This window comes from Littorina saxatilis, linkage group LG12 (genome assembly GCF_037325665.1).
Source record: "Littorina saxatilis isolate snail1 linkage group LG12, US_GU_Lsax_2.0, whole genome shotgun sequence".
Taxonomy (NCBI): Eukaryota; Metazoa; Mollusca; class Gastropoda; order Littorinimorpha; family Littorinidae; genus Littorina; species Littorina saxatilis.
In genome coordinates, this window is record NC_090256.1 from 27,154,266 (window position 1) to 27,172,162 (window position 17,897).

Below are 17,897 nucleotides of genomic sequence, written 5' to 3' on the forward strand. Positions count from 1 at the left end.
GCCTGCCTAGCCTGCCTGTTTCTGTTTTCTTCTCGTCAAAGGAAGCTTTACAACAGCCAGTTTGCCAACGTCAGTTTCTTCAAGTAGTTTAGAACTGCACACGTCTCCTCCACGAACGTCTGTAAGTCTGATTTCAAGAAACATCCCAGGAAACGTCAAGTGTTTTACCAAAGGCTAGATGTAACACTTTCATGGCTTCAGAATCACTAAAACAGTGACTCTCAACAAAGCATAATTCAACAAGTATACGGCTGTCAGTCAGTTAGATTTGTTGTTCTCCTGCTCATTCTTGTTTTTTCTCCTTGACATTTTTTAACTCCTTCAAATTTCTTTCTTCTTCTTGCTTTGGTCCCTACCGACCCACAGTAGTGAAAAAATACAACGCCAGGTTTTTGCACTCTGGGGCCTGGCATAAAGATTAGCTCGGAAACTGATAAAGACATCCAATCTCTATTCTTATCGTTTCTTTTCATCCGACTCCTTGCACTGACCATGACGATCTTTATGGGAGGAATAGATTGGACAATTCTGCCACATCAGTCATCTGTTGTATAGATACACCTGTGTGCGGTTCAAATCATGATAACGTCTGATATATATATATATGAAAAACCTTGGACACTTATCTCAGTAGATATATTGTGTTATTGCATTTGTCAGACTTGATTGTACCAAGTCCCCACACATGTTGTAATGCGCTTAGAGCCAAATATTTTTATTTTTTGTAAGGGATAGGCGCAATATCAATACACTTTATTATTATCATTATTATTATTATTATTTAGATCTCAGTAGAACCTATAAAGAAAACTCGATGAACCTTTGAACAGTACAAAAAAGTAAAAAGAGAGAAAGAGAGAAATAGACAGACAAAAAGACAGACAGACAGAGAGACAAAGCCAGAGAGACGGACAGACACTGACAGACAGACAGACAAAAAGTCGGATAGAGAGACAATGTGAGAGAGAGAAACCATAAGAGTGAGATAGTGAACATACTGAGGGCGAGGAGAAGATAAGAGTCTTACATTACAGTCAGAAACCTTTGATATTCCTTTTCTTTCCTTGCTTGCTCATTTTTTCAAAGGACTACCGATATTTCCCGACAAGAATATCATTAAAAGCAGATAACAACCCAAACACGTTTAGTCTTTTAGTAACAAGAAACTCTTATATCTTGAAAGTGTGAGTATCTCTAGCCGTAACGGTCCGATCTTTATCTGTAAACTCAGATGGGGTTCCAAGTCGGGTGGGTTCTCACTATCGCTCTTAGGTCGATCACTGTCACGTGATGAAGGCTGGTCGAGACTGACGAACAGCGTGTGGCCATGACAGATTTCTGCTCTTATTTTTAGCTACTTGGTATCCAGCCATGATAAGAAAGTAAAGAGAAATGATACCTCTGCCAAACTCAGTGAAGGTCTCTTTCACGCACGCACGCACGCATGCACACACACAGACACACGCAAACATGTACGCACGCGCACAAACACACACACACACACACACACACACACACACAAGCTCCCTCTTTCTCTCTCAGACTCTTCTGTGGCTTTTTATTTTTTTTCGCCGGCTAAAATTTCTACTTCCACTTGAGATTATGTCTGCATGTTCACGTTTGCACACAACGACTTGTTCCTCCGGGCAACATCGGCAAAAGTTAGTAGTAGTGTAAATTGTCAGAGGAGAAATCAAAATAATAAGCCCAATAGGACAGAAAGCACCTGAATTTACTAACGTTTTTGTTTCGGTTTGTGTAGTTTTTTGTTTGGTTGTTGTTTTAACTTTGAAATCTACCCTGGAGTTTTCTGCGAAGCCCTGGGAATTCCGAGACTCGGCTGTACCCACATTACAATCAGAAACCTTTGATATTCCTTTTCTTTCCTTGCTAGCTCATTTCCCTCCCCCCCCCCCCCCCCCCGCAGCTCGAATCCATCCCATGTTCTTCTGAACAAATCGTTTCCCATTTCTCCCCGCAAGCTCCTCTTGCGTTTGACACACATCAAAAAGGCACGAACTCTTCTCTAGGTTTTTTCCGATCGACGTGATGTTCTCACGATGCGCTGAGAAAGCGAGAAAAGGAAGGGCGAGGGACGATATCATGGCGAACGCGATGATGTTCCATGCTTTGACAGGCGTTTTGTAGGCGTTTTTGCTGTTGTTGATTTTTGTTATTGCATTCGTGCTGTTTATGTTATTATTAGTTTGTTCTTCGTTTCATCCAACTCCAGTGGATTTAAACAAAAAATAATATTTGAAAAAGTTTAACTCACGACAGCACGCAGTCAGGTTGTTGAATGTCTGCAACTCATGTGCGCGAGAGTAAGCGTGCGTGTGTGTGTGTGTTTGCAGTATGGATGTGGCGGACGTGCCTGTCTGGAGTACTTTGGGTGTTCTTACTTCGTATGTTTTATTGTTCTTATTTTTATTTTTAAGGTTGTTGTCATATGTTGTTTGGTTGTTTTAAGAGCAGATGAACCACACTTTTCCATCCATTGTATTAATTGATGGACAATAAATGATCTTATGTCTCATGTCTAAGTGGGGATGGTCTTATCCCGTGCAAAAGCCCTGTGAGATGTGTGACGGTGAGCCACACTGTTTTCACTGGAGAGTGCCTTTAAAGCAAGGTTGCCACATTTTACTTTCTCTTTTCTCTTCTTCTTGGTCATTTCCGTTGCTTTTCTTTTTCTCCTTCCTTCTTTATTTCAGAGATGACACAATTTGAAATGTCTTTGACATCAAAGCGTGACGCCTGGCAAGATTGACATTGTGTAAGGCCAAAGGACAGATTGGCCTCCAAAACCTTTCACCAGTGCACGCAATGACCTTCAACGTGCTTTTGGAAGACCCGCCTTCGATCAAGCTGTAACTATCTGAAGAGGTCGAGCTAGTGTCGGTTTTAAGGAATATTACGTATTGAGAATATTACATTGCTTGCTGTGTCATCAGATTGACACGAGTGTTTAACAAAGAATTACATGCGAGGGAAAGACTAGTTTGAGACGACCTCATTTACATGAGGTAACAACGTGTGAGTGTATGGTTTTGTTATGTCATGGGGGCCGGGTCTCTTTCACGTTCGTAGGATCAATAACGTTATACCCATGCAATGAGAGGACACCTCTCACTAAAAGACACTAAGTGTTGTTTGTGCGTCACCCTGTCGCACATAGTATGCCTATCAAGTGAAGACCTATAATATAGGAACGCTTTTTCGCCGGTACCGAGTCTTCTCATCACAGGAACTTCTTTATTTTTTTCGGGTCGGCAGCAGAAAACAAGTTCGGTCGGGTTACCTTAAAGGCTGACATAGTCCTATTTAATTAGTTTAATTACTTCCAGGGATTTTCCCATCGTTGCGGGGATGTATAAATTAAGCTTCCTGCAAAGTTTTAGGTTTGAAGTCCTTACCAATTACGAGAAATAATTAATTCTTTATTGCATTGTTTAGCAACAGTTCTCCAGGACTTGGGCTATTTTTAGACCGTTGACGTCACTTCGTGACGTTTCGTAAACCAAAGATGGCGTTTGAGACTGTTCTGTTTACATTTGACACTATCAACACCACTTTGCAATACTGAAATAATTTTTTCTGTGTTCGAAAGCTACAGCCAATCGTTATTATATCCCCTTAGGTACAGTTTTATAACATTATTGGCACATGTAAACAATATTAATTAATTAATGAACGCTACGAATATGGCAGCCTTTAACCTGGATTTGTTTCACTTAGGCATACAGACGAAAAGCTTGCTATACGCGCTTGGCGTATGTATGCTGCTTATTTTCATTCTGCACACTTTGCTGTCGTAGATAAAAAATTAAAAAAACGCCCCACATAAGCACTAAAAAATAATTTAAGTTATTGAGACATCCCAGTGCACTAAGGGATTTATAGAGCAAATCGAGAAAATTCATTATTGAACGAAGCGCATAGCGCTGAGTTCAAAAATTATTTTCGAGATTTGCTCTATAAATCCCTTTGTGCACTGGGATTGTTTCAATAACGATATTGTCAGTACCGCCAGAGAAAAAAAAAGATTCAAAACGCACATTTTGCAACGCGCGTTTGGATAGGCGTAACTGTGTGGTCATTTCTACTTTTGTGTGGGCTGTCTCAAGTGTGTCGTGCTTTCGTCACACGCAAACTCTTGTTTTAATTTCTGTTGATAAATTCCAGTGTAGCGTTAAGCTAAAAAGTGATGATCTTTCATAGAGACCTCATTTAAACTCAGAGAAAGGAAATAACGATTCGAAACCTTCATCGAGCTTCGACAGATTGACTGTGCAGAGTTTTGCCCCTTGCCAAGGTCGACGGTAAGCACATTTTCAAAATAAATGTGGCATGTTTCTCGTGTGGTATCTTCACTCATCGGGGAGTCTGGTACTAAATATGAACGGTAAGAATGCTCTGAACCCTATACGTATTATATCCACATCGTTTTATCGTTCACATTTGCCCAACATGTGAATTTGCTGAGCGGGATTTATGTCGTCTGCTAGGCTATGGCAAACGAACCACTGCACTGAGTCTCATTTCAAAAACAAAAATTGCTCGTCACGTTGCACTGAGTCTGCACGCATGAGGCAGGCTGGTAATAAGTTTTATATATGGTAAGAACGTTCTAAACCCTACACGTTTTCGATTCCGATTGTTCTTGCCTTGAAATAATAATTCGGAAAACATTCATTTACTGAACAGATGCAGACGTATTTCAGTGTAGTCTGCTACGTGCTGATCTAGCTGCTACGTTGTGTTTTCTGTTAGCTGCTGGGAATTGTATACTTACTCATCATTTGGTAATGTGGATAATAAGCTACATGCCACTAACATGGTATAATTATGAGAGGAATCTTCGCAAGTCGAAACTGAAAAAGTAGACACAGTGGGTTCTATTTTTAGATCAGTGGCAACTGTGGCACAGGCACATGCAATCTGTCAGAAAAAAACCACTTCTGCTTTAATTGAGAAGCAGGAAATTTATGGTCATAATCATTGGTATTGTGGAGAATATAAGCTACATGTCATTAATTAATTCTGAGGATGAGAGTACAGTCTCGCTTAGGCAAAGGGCGGAAGAATACGCTCTGTGGAAAAGTTAGCGCACTCCAAGAGTGCGCTAACAGTTTTAGCGCATCGCCATTAGCCAATCAACTGGTTCACATCAGTCATGTGACACCAGTACTTACTGACAATTGTTTTTAAAAAGACAACAACTACAAAAAGACAACACACACCTTGTTTTATAAAATGGCTAACGCAACCAATGGTTTCATGTGAGTAAAGAGAAACAAACGAGAGAAAAAAAACACCAGCGACAGCTTGTGACAAATTTGCAGTGTTGTAAAAAGCTTTGAAGGACAAGTTGGCAAAAGCTTTTGGGTAAAGGCTTCTGCTCAAGAGACACTCCAAGGGTCGATTAAAAGTTACAAAGAAAATGTGTCTCGTTTGAAGGACTAGCAAAACCATAGACAATCTGTCAGAAACATCCTGCTGTTTTCTCAAGAGAAGTGGAAGAGCAGGAGGAAGGGGGAAGGGAGAGAATAGAAGAGGACAAGGACAAGCGAGAGAGAGAGAGAGAGAGAGAGAGAGAGAGAGAGAGAGAGAGAGAGAGAGAGAGAGAGAGAGAGAGAGAGAGAGAGAGAGAGAGAGAGAGAGAGAGCGGGATGGTTTATTGCTCTTTTAGGCTAACAACCCTTTGCCTTAAAACGTCACGTCCCATTCACCTCCGCCGCCCCCCCCCCCCCCCCCTCCTCCCAGCTCTACCCTCCCCCACTAAAAAAACCAAGTCGCGTAAGGCGAAATTACTACATTTAATCAAGCTGTGGAACTCACAGAATGAAACTGAACGTAGTCCGCCGCTAGTGCAAAAGGCAGTGAAAGTGACGAGCTTGTTTGGCGCGGTAGCGGTTGCGCTGTGCTTCATAGCACGCTTTACTGTACCTCTCTTCGTTTTAACTTTCTGAGCGTGTTTTTAATCCAAGCATATCATATCTATATGTTTTTGGAATCAGGAACCGACGAGAAATAAGATGAAAGTGTTTTTAAATTGATTTGGAAAATTTAATTTTGATCATAATTTTTATATTTTTAATTTTCAGAGCTTGTTTTTAATCCAAATATAACATATCTATATGTTTTTGGAATCAGGAAATGATGAAGAATAAGATGAACGTAAATTTGGATCGTTTTATAAAAAAAATGTTTTTTTTACAATTTTCAGATTTTTAATGACCAAAGTCAGTAACTAATTTTTAAGCCACCAAGCTGAACTGCAATACCGAAGTCCGGCCTTCGTGGAAGATTGCTTGGCCAAAATTTCAATCAATTTGATTGAAAAATGAGGGTGTGACAGTGCCGCCTCAACTTTTACAAAAAGCCGGATATGACGTCATCAAAGACATTTATCGAAACAAATAAAAAATATATCCGGGGATATCATTCCCAGGAACTCTAATGTAAAATTTCATAAAGATCGGTCCAGTAGTTTAGTCTGAATCGCTCTACACACACACACGCACAGACAGACAGACACACACACACACATACACCACGACCCTCGTCTCGATTCCCCCTCTACGTTAAAACATTTAGTCAAAACTTGACTAAATGTAAAAACAAGTCGCGTAAGGCGAAATTACTACATTTAGTCAAGCTGTGGAACTCACAGAATGAAACTGAACGCACTGCATTTTTTTCACAATGACCGTAGTCCGCCGCTCGTGCAAAACGCAGTGAAACTGACGAGACTGTTTAGCGCGGAATTGGTTTCGCTGTACTGCATAGCACGCTTTTCTGTGCCTCAAATTTTACAAAAAGCCGGATATGACGTCATCAAAGACATTTATCGAAAAAATGAAAAAAACATCCGGGGATATCATACCCAGGAACTCTCATGTCAAATTTCATAAAGATCGGTCCAGTAGTTTACTCTGAATCGCTCTACACACACACACGCACACACACACACAGACACACATACACCACGACCCTCGTCTCGATTCCCCCTCTATGTTAAAACATTTAGTCAAAACTTGAAAAATGTAAAAAGGAGCTTAAAACTAAAACAACCTTCAAGCAGCGTCTGGTGCACTTTTCGCCCTAACGTTTAAAATAGAAACCGATTTAGGGGCATCCATTTGAAAGCGTAATCGGAAAAGAAGTTGACAGACTCTGCTTGTCCTCAAATCAAGCCATAATGATCGATGGCCCGACTCTGTTCAGCCAACCGTGAAAAGCCCCTGCACTACACGGAGAAGCTGTCACATTGCAGCCTGCAACTTTCCGGCAGCTTGAAGGGGCTACATGGACAATTTGAGCGGAAAGACCCGGCGCCAGAAATCGCAGAAAGATTTTGGAATGTGGAGCTAAAACTGGGTTCTATATTTATATGTCTGTATGCACAAGTCGAGGTAAGAGACTTTAAAAACAATATCTTTAATCACGTTTTAAATACAAAACAACATTCATATATCAGCAGGTTGTATATACTTAACCTTTCGACTTTAACCCGGGATTAATTGTACCCTCAATGCAGTGTATCTCTCTAAAGTCCTGCGACAATAACTTATCTTGGCCTATCTGCATTTCTATGACTCCATGTGACAGATCCTTTTTATTTAAACTAAATATAAAACCTACTCGATCAGAGTTTTGAAAATTCGTCAACTTTAGTTTGCAACTAGTTGTGAGGCAATTCCCAACTTTAATAGCATAAGTTAAGTACAAGTAAGTAGAAGAAGGGGGGGAGGAGGGGCGGACAAAATAAGAGAGGGGCATCTACAACAACAACAACAACAACAACAACAACAACAACAACAACAACAACAGCAACAGCAGCAGCAAGAGCAGCAAACACAACAACAACAACAACAACAACAACAACAACAACAACAACAACAACAACAACAACAACAACAACAACAACAACAACAACAGCAACAGCAAGAGCAGCAAACACAACGAGAACAGTAACTACAACAAAAGTCAGATAAGAAATAAAACAGACGCAGAGTCAACAGCAAGAACATGAAAAAGAATAACAAGAACATCAAAAAGAATAACAAGAACAAGAGCAAAAGAACCGAACTAGTGTATGCATATAACAAACAAGGCCACAATGGCCGAAGACGATAAGAACAAAGACGACGTTCATTGTACATACTCACCATGTGACTTAAACTTGGGCACGTAATCCGGGCACGGCTTGACGATAATGGTGCCCGCTGCCGCTCTGTCCCAGCACATGATGTCATCCCACGCCACCGGGCACCAGCCGGAGAAACTGACGTTACCTGCAAAATGACAGATCTGATAAACAAAGAGAACTAAGTGCTCTAAATGCCTACGATATGATTGTGTAAATGGGCGTTCTGCGGAACCAGTCGCTTGGCACCTGAGAGAATAACACGCATTGAAATGGCCAACCGACTTTCATCCTAAAAATTAAAATCAATCCGTATGACCCCATCTACCGAGCGGGTGGACAAGTCACAATGTTTATCACCTGAACACCAAATACAATCAAACCGCTTCGATTGAAGGCACAGTACGCCTCCCGTAGACCATCACAGATACTGTCAGGCTTTTACACACAGTACAAACACCCTTTCATTTACACACTCACCGCTTTTGAACATCCTAGCTAGGTGCCCTACGTAAAGAGCAAGCAATTTTCAAAGAATTAATTTTGCGGATTGTCTTATAACAAAATCGGACGGTGCGTTTTGGCGCTTGACCTAACTTTTAAAATCTAAATAATAAATTGACAGTTTGTTATACAAACATTCTTAAATCATAAAAGAATTCTTTTTTCATCAAGACAAGATCAGTACAATTCGAAGTTTTGAAAGTTTGAAAAAAGAAAAGCCCGGAAGCAGGGTCACACAAGGTCGTGGTTCTCGAAGCAGACGACGGTAATGTCTATCGCCGGTTCCTCTGAACAGTCAAAAACCATCGCTAGAGTTCGTGTGAATCACAGCCGTGTGGTGCGTTTAGATTTAGAGGTACATAATAACGTGCTATTGCAGATAAGCTTACAGCGAGTCGCATTAGAAATCACAAACTGACGACTACATTGTGAAAAAAAGGAAACTGGATCACACGGGTTCACGATGGCTCAGGGATAAGATAAACCACGTAAAAATAAATTCTTTGAAAATTGCTCGTTCTTTACGGAGGGCACCTAAGATGTTCTCAAGCGGTGAGTGTTTAAATGAAAGGGTGTTTGTACTGTGTGTAAAAGCCTGACAGTATCTGTGATGGTTTACGGGAGGCTTACTTACTTATAATTTACAAACAGAAACAATTCGTATTGACCCTCTCTTCCAAAGTCAAATCTTTGACGTCAAAAACGAAACAATGTTCGGGAATACGCCATAGAACAAATGATGGCGTTACGTAATACATTATATGACTTCCTTTGCATGTCTCATATGAACTGACAACGAATTTCAAGAACGAATGTCGTCTCGATGACTTCGTGAAATCAACAGCAGACAATTACTCGCAATGTCTTCGTCGGGCCATGCATGTATATGTATCGTATTTAATCAAAATCAAAAATATCAGGCAACGCTGCGTACAGAAAACCATTCCGCAAATGTTCTATCTGTCTTGCAGACTACAAGGTATGCAGACGGAAGCTGCGAGCTGTGCCACATTACAGTTGGCATTTCTTGCACAACAGATACTGGCAAAGCAAGGCACAACTCTCTATAATCTAAATATTGTAAGCAGACAGTGCTTGGGGAAGGGCCCCTAATATGGACCACTTTTTGTTTTACGCTGATAACTAGCTTGTTTTCTTGCGAAGAAGTTTCATTTTGTGTTTGCTAGTTGTTCTATCTTTTGTTAACCTTTAAGCCTAATTAGAGCGAATTGGCTTTTATAGACACTCAGCAAAAATTAAATACAGAAAAAGTCACAATTGGTCCATATTAGGAGCCTGGGCGCCCAATATGGACCAGTGAAGAGGCCTTCACGAATCACTGTAAAAAGCCCCGTTTACTTCAAAATAACATGATAAAACTCAGTGTGTAAGTCAGACTAATTAAAATATGCTTTAAATGTATCTGTTTCGGGTTGATGAGAGCATTATTTGAAGCACACCAGGAAACTAAAGAAGCTTATCAAAAACAAAGTGAAAATAAGTGAAATTATCAACTGTCACGAAAAGAAGACCATTTGATTTTTTTTAAATCCCGAGGGCTAGTTATAGGTTATTTTCAGCAAGCTTCTTAATGAATTAATGAAAATTGCCTTTAGCTTTTATTTTCTTCTATTTGTTGAAAGTGGTCCATATTAGGGGACACACACATACTTTGATATTTTGCTATATTTTTGTGTTTGCTCGGGGTCAACACTGCTAAAATGTAACAAATACGGTCTTAGCTGTCATATAATTATGAGCAATTTTTGTAATGTGATAACAGCTTTGGCTGTGGACAGAAATGCGACAGTTTTAGGCGGCAAATTTAGAGTGAACGCTGCCAAAAGTGAAAAAAAGAGAAAAAGCCTAATGGTTTTGGGGTTTGTGTTTCTGCAACTGTTTTGACATGTGCAAGTTATCCAGAGAGGGTGAATACAGGGAATGAAATTGTTTTGAGCGCGCTAGCGCCTTTAGTTTGTCAGAACAGGAGGTGGTCCATATTAGGAACCGGTCCATATTAGGAGCCCTTCCCCTACTTATTAACATGTTCGAAGACCTCAGGCACCATTACAGCACCTAAATCTTCAATCTAAATTTAGACTGCTAGTACATTTATTGAATAATTCTTGTTTGTGTAATATTAAACGTTCCAATAAATAACCTTGCTTCTTGTTTGATTCTACAGTTTGGGACGTAAGCATTTTAAATCTTTTGGCTTAAAACTAATGTAAACTCCCGACGATTGCAGATTCCGTTAGAAACTGGTCAAGCCGGTACAAACTGTCACCTGGATATAAAGGGCAGTTTGATTGCTTTTTAAAGTAAAGAAAAAAAAGAGGCTTTTGAATCAAATCCCATTCACATTTCTTGACAGTGAAGAACTTGCGCTTGTCAGGAGCAAAATGGCCGAACTTCCTATCAGGCTCATTGGGTCGGAACGACAGGATATCTCTTTTCGCCAATGCATTTATCTGACAGAGCGGCGTTTGCACAATGAAAGAAAAAAAAAGAAGAAGGAATACTGTAGACAAAGAGAGAGAGAGAGAGAGAGAGAGAGAGAGAGAGAGAGACTGAGAGAGAGAGAGAGAGAGAGAGAGAGAGAGAGAGAGAGAGAGAGAGAGAGAGAGAGAGAGAGAGAGAGACTCACACACATGGATTTTTCAATCGCGCGAATGAAAGAAGAAGGCAAGGGAGTGCATTTCCTCACTGACAAGAACATCACTCTAAAACACAAATCGTCTGCTAACACAATGACTTCCTTACGAACCAATACGCTACAATAGTCAGGTTATAGCAGAAAAAGGAGACCCTAATTAGATCGATGCAGACATGTCTACTTCCTAACGGAGACTACCCTGCTATAAAATGCAAATGATACAATGTGTTTCACTCGTATATGTTCAGGCATAAGATTTATGCAGATAATCCTACTACTTCAATTCATGCAACAATTACCTGTGTTAAATTGTAACGCTTTCAGGCGTAAGATTCACGCAGACACGGATGTTACCAGGAGTCATTTTCTGCGGCAAAGAAGCCGACATCAACATAAAAGATTTGGCAGTCTTCCAAAGTTTAAGTAACTCCGGGCCCTCACTTCCCTTTACACCCCCCCCCCCACCCACCCACCAGCAGCAATGCCTAAATGGCAGCAACGTTGTGTGCGATTTTTGATGTGTTTCGCGAGTTTTTTCGACAACCGACGACAAACGACATTTCTATTAAGCAGAGAATACTAAATCTGCCTACAAATAACAGGGTTATTGTAACATTTTTCGTGAAGTAAATCACTACTGCAATCTGGTTGTGTGCGCAGGGTGTTTGTCTCCACGAAAACTTAAACCATTTTTCCAAATTATTATAATGCCACATATTCAGTTTTCAGAGATTCCTACATCAGCCTGCGCATTGCAGAGTTACTGGCACACTTTCGTAAAGTCTATAACGACTTCAACATGGTTACGTGCGCAGGATGTTTGTCTCAACGGAAATGTGAATAGGACCTAATTTAATTTATACTGGCACATTTTCAGTGCAAACATTCATGCAGACAATCGGTATGTGCCTGCAAATAACAGAGTTCCTGACGCTGATGGGGTCTATGTCGACCAAAAGAGTGGGATTCCCTGTAGGTGGAATCCCTGTAGGGGGATTCCCTGTTTACAGGGAATCACACAGCTAGGGTGGAGTTCTTCAATAAAACTTGCAAACCATACTCGAATTTCTAAGAAATATCAAAAAAGATCGAAAAACATCAAATTCTACCGATGTTGCTAAGCATCACGTGACTTTCAGCGATATTAGCGAAACTGTACAGGAACTACACCCTGTGGTATTCCCTGTATACAGGAACTCCACCTACAGGAACTCCACCTACAGGGAATCCCACTCTTTTGGTCGACATAGACCCCATCAGAGTTACTGACACATGTTTCGCAACGTGATTCACGAGAGGAACATGGTTGCAATCTGGACGAAAACGTAAATGATATATACCCAATGTTATATTGGCATATTTTCAATCGCAAGATGAATGCAGAGAACCCTACATCTGCATATGCGAACTTCAGAGTTACGTTCGCAATGTTCGTGTGATTAACGAAGTGTATAACAAATGTAACATGGTTGCGTGCACGTGATGTTTGTCTTGTTGACATCCTAAATCGTACCTAGTTTAAGACTTGCAGAGAATCTCATATCTGCCGGAAAATAGCAGAGTTACCGGCACATTTCTTCTGCCCAAGACAGGCAGTAATGAAGATCCTTCTTTGCTGTCTTACATGCCATGGGGCCAAACAGGCTGAAATAAAGTGGCAGATTTGTGTGTTATAAAGAAATCACCACTGTAACATGCTTGCGTGCGCACGGTGTTTGTCTCGACGGAAAATTCATGGACATGGGCCGCTTATCCCATCTCGTCAGACATGCAAAATACCGTCTAGGGCCAATCCTTGCCCTCTTATCATTAATGAGATTCTCATTTCCAATCTCATTTATCAGTCTCAATCTATCCTACTTCTGTCAAAGCTCACAGTATTTGTTTGTTTGTTTGTTTGTTTGCTTAACGCCCAGCCGACCACGAAGGGCCATATCAGGGCGGTGCTGCTTTGACATATAACGTGCGCCACACACAAGACAGAAGTCGCAGCACAGGCTTCATGTCTCACCCAGTCACATTATTCTGACACCGGACCAACCAGTCCTAGCACTAACCCCATAATGCCAGACGCCAGGCGGAGCAGCCACTAGATTGCCAATTTTAAAGTCTTAGGTATGACCCGGCCGGGGTTCGAACCCACGACCTCCCGATCACGGGGCGGACGCCTTACCACCGTCTATGCCAACCGTGCCGGTTAAACCTCACAGTATCATTAGGAGCATGGCGACTCGGACCAAAACTACTTCCGGTTGTCTGGTGCGTGATTAACCTCGCAAGATAACGACGGGGAAGTACGGGATGTCTACTACTTCATTTTGAGATTTTCAAGTCACGCTGTCTGCCGATAAAAGCGTTTCCATTTGTCGACACTTAAGTACATTCTCAATAAGTAGGGTAATTATGATACCGTGCAGACAAAAATTATTGTTGATTTGTGGGTAAACTTCCAAGTGTCGACCCAAGTTAACCGAGTCTCTCTCTAGACAGTCTGCCATGTAGTTATGTCCTTTGAACGTGCACACAAATAAGGTTCACGGAATGATTCGAATTTCAAGGTGAACCATTTTATTTTTGACGACGACTTTTTCTTAGTCATATCTGCCAGTGTCAAAACTAGCGAAATAATGTATGCTGTAATCAGTTATAATATAGACCATTGGGACAATGTGTATCAGGACTTCAAGATTTATTTTCAAGATTTATTTTCAGGTTTCGGCCCCAGCCACGCAGCGAGCATTCTGATAATCATCGCTCCACTGCTGTCGCCAGTTGTCTCTCTGACCGGACGCGAAAGTCCTACGCGAATCTATCAAAACAAGAATACAGAGTTATCTCCCATATGTTGTTCGCGAGCAGTGTTCGCGAGACAAAAATGATTGCAGATTGGCCGACTTCGACAGTGATTTCCGATCTGGTCTTCAGAATTATGACAAAGACATCGTTCGAAGGTCAAAACAAGTCGAAATTGTGGGACTGCTGCCGGAAGGAGACCGTAATATATGGTTACATCACTGTCAAAGACAAAAAAAAAAATCGTCTGCTCCAGCGAGCGCCGAAACCAAACGGTTGATTATCACGTGACACTTATGCCATATTTAGAGTTGTTTGCACAGTAAATACAGCCGCGAAAAATAGCTCGCTTGAAACTGTCTTACATATCAATTCCTTTGTAATTTAAAAATTACACAACACAATGAAAAATCATTATCGACGATCGCGAATCTGCTTACATTACAAAAAGCCCCCCGCGGGTTAGGGGGAAGAATTTACCCGATGCTCCCCAGCATGTCGTAAGAGGCGACTAACGGATTCTGTTTCTCCTTTTACCCTTGTTAAGTGTTTCTTGTATAGAATATAGTCAATTTTTGTAAAGATTTTAGTCAATGTTAAATCCTTTGTACTGGAAACTTGCATTCTCCCAGTAAGGTCATATATTGTACTACGTTGCAAGCCCCTGGAGCAAATCTTTGATCAGTGCTTTTGTGAACAAGAAACAATTGACAAGTGGCTCTATCCCATCTTCCCCCTTTCCCCGTCGCGATATAACCTTCGTGGTTGAAAACGACGTTAAACACCAAATAAAGAAAGAAAGAAACATTACAAAAAGATCTAAATATGTAAAAAAAATCGATTTCCTCGCCAGACAAGGAAAACCAAGGCATCCTGTCAGGGATAGAATGAGCCGAACTAATTTTGACCTCAGGTCAGGTTGCGCAGCGAGATGAAATCGTTTCAGAACGCCGTCTGTTCTGCGTGAGCAATATCCCTTTAACTTGCCCAGACCTGAAGTCCCAGAGAGGCTTCACGAGGACCGGTACAACTGAATGACCCATCTTCTCGCTGCAACTTGCAACGGAATTAGACCTCTTAGAAAACTGCATATGACTCTCATCAGCGTATCGAAGGGGCAGCAATTTTGTCAGTAAACACGCGAAGAGGTTTCATCCCAAGCGGTTCTTGTGCGTATTACTGGGTTTGAATTTGGGGTCAGTGCCAATGTAAATGACATTGATGTAGGAACTTACGTCACTAGAACTTTAAAATCCCCCCCCCCCCCAACACACCGTATGAAAACAAAAACAAAATCAAACAAGCAACAACAGACCAAAAAAACAAATAAAGCAGCATTGTGATGGACACACAATTATAATGATTTTGCTCTCAACCCCCCAAAAAACTGTGGAAACAGAGGTAATTGAACGGTCAAGGTTGTTCAAAAAACAATCTTCGTGGCATCTTTGTCCTACTTTCTTTGATGTCGCAAAGTTTTAAGCAACTTAGCACTTCGGAGATTCTAGTTAATCACACTGCCCTCTTGAACTTCAGCAAAAATGGTGTCAAGCCTCTGGTTCCTGTGTTGATGCGTTCGATTCGAGTTGAAGAATTAGCTCTCTCTCTCTCTCTTTCTCTCTTGCTCTCTCTCTCTCTCTCTCTCTCTCTCTCTCTCTCTCTCTCTCTCTCTCTCTCTCTCTCTCTTTCTCTCTTGCTCGCTTGCTCTCTCTCCCCTTCTCTCTCTCACCCCTACCTGTGCTAAACAATTTTCTCTCTCTACTTCTTTTTCGCCTCCCGTCTGCTCTCTGTCGTCTTCTATATCCCCAACCACACACCCCCACCCCCCTCCCCCGCCTCTGTTTTTACATTTAGTCAAGTTTTGACTAAATGTTTTAACGTAGAGCGGAGAATCGAGACGAGGGTTGTGGTGTATGTGTGAGTGTGTGTCTGTGTGTGTGTGTGTGTGTGTGTGGAACGATTCAGAGAAAACTACTGGACCGATTTTCATGAAACTTGACATGAGAGATCCTGAGTATGGTATCTCCAGACTTTTTTTCATTTTTTTGATAAATGTCTTTGATGACGTCATATCCGGCTTTTCGTGAAAGTTGAGGCGGCACTGTCACGCTCTCATTTTTCAACCAAATTGGTTGACATTTTGGTCAAGTAATCTTCGACGAAGCCCGGACTTTGGTATTGCATTTCAGCTTGAAGGCTTAAAAATTAATTGATGAGTTTGCTCATTAAAGTTGCCATTAAAATTAATTTTTCGCAAACAGATTTAAAATTGATTGTATCGTATTCTTCATCACATTCTGAATATAAAAATATATACATATGTCATGTTTACTCTTAAAATGTGATCACAATTAACGAAAATAGATTAATTAGTCTTACGATTAAAATTTAAGAAATCGATCCAAAAATGATTTCATCTTATTCTTTATCATTTCCTGATTCCAAAAACATATAGATATGATAGGTTGTATTCAAAACAAGCTCAGAAAGTTAACAAGAATACAGAAAAGCGCGCTTTCCTGCTTAGCACAATACGCTACCGCGCTAATCTGGCGTGTCAATATCACTACGTTTTCATCTGGGAGGTGAGCGATCATCATAGACGAGTTGCCCAGAGCGGTTCGCCACGGGTCGCTCGCAGTGCGAATGACAAAAAGCCGTTTCTTAGGGCAGTGCAGGAAAGCGCTCGCGAAGCACTCGGCGAGCGGCTTTGGTATATGCTCGCCCACCGCCCGCCGCGTTATCCAAGATGGCGGCGGTGTTTACACTGCGATGCCGTGTAGCGTGTTTCGATCTTCTTGGCGTGGTTTTCGACGTGACCCGAGGGATCCACCGCTTTTCAAGGTTCAGGGACTACCCCAGCTAAATTTCCCATCATAACTACATTCTCTCTGACGATTTCACGGACCGAATCGTCTACTAGTTTAAGAAGTACAACTTTTTTTCATATCTCGCAGCAATCGTGCTTTCTTCGTCGCCATCGTGAAGCGATTTGCCTCGTTGTGAGCCCGTTGCATAGACCAATCCAGAGCGACTTTTCTCGGAGCGGGCTATTGTGATTCTGAGCAACGCATGGCTGTAAGTCCTGTCTTGGTGAAAAAATACAGTGCGTTCAGTTTCATCCCGTGATTTCGCCAGCTTGACTAAATGTAGTAATTTCGCCTTACGCGACTTGTTTTAACTTATACTCCCGCCTGTGGACGTGCTTGCAATTATGTTGTGTTATTTTGCGTGTATAATTTGTTTCTGTAATTTAAAGACATTATGTCGTGAAATTACCAGATTGTGTATGTCCTTATTTTGCCCTCTCTCTCCCTCTCTTTCTCTGTCTCGTGATATATGACGTGATCGAGCAGGGCGCATTTTGATCAGCTCTAGTATCGAAGCGAGAATGTTGTCATTTTCTCCGCCATGACGGGTGTTGTTGGCCTACCAACAGCTGTGGAGGTGGTACTGGAGGCCCTGCTGAACGAAAACAAGCTCGAGCTCACTTCATGGACAATTGCAGCGGAAGGTCATCAACCGTCGTCGTTCTGAGATTGACCGGTCCGGGTTCAGCCGCCATTTCTACCTCAACCACGACCGACCAGCGCTTTCGCCTTCAACTCCCGAGCCAGTTGAGACGCCAGACGAGCAGAACAGCGAAACGACTCTGAAACCACAAACATCAACAGGCAAGTGGTACAGTTTTTCGACCTACCCCTCTGTTTTCACCGTCCCCAGAAAAATTGCAACCGCGCGAAGTTGATAACATTATACTTACTTACTTTACTTAGGCCCTTTGCCCCCGGC

At 41.5% G+C, this 17,897-nt stretch overlaps 1 protein-coding gene across 2 annotated transcripts in view; it reads right to left on the minus strand.

The window, feature by feature from the left end:
- LOC138981642 (secretin receptor-like) overlaps window positions 1-17,897 on the minus strand; it is a 120,685-nt gene that overhangs the window by 80,104 nt on the left and 22,684 nt on the right. The window contains exon 2 of one of the 2 annotated variants that reach the window (XM_070354635.1): window positions 8,175-8,300. The exons of the other annotated variant lie outside the window; for it this stretch is intronic. Within the exon in view, the coding sequence (XP_070210736.1) occupies window positions 8,175-8,300 (126 nt within the window). The remainder of the gene's footprint in view (window positions 1-8,174; window positions 8,301-17,897) is intronic. 2 annotated transcript variants of the gene reach the window in all.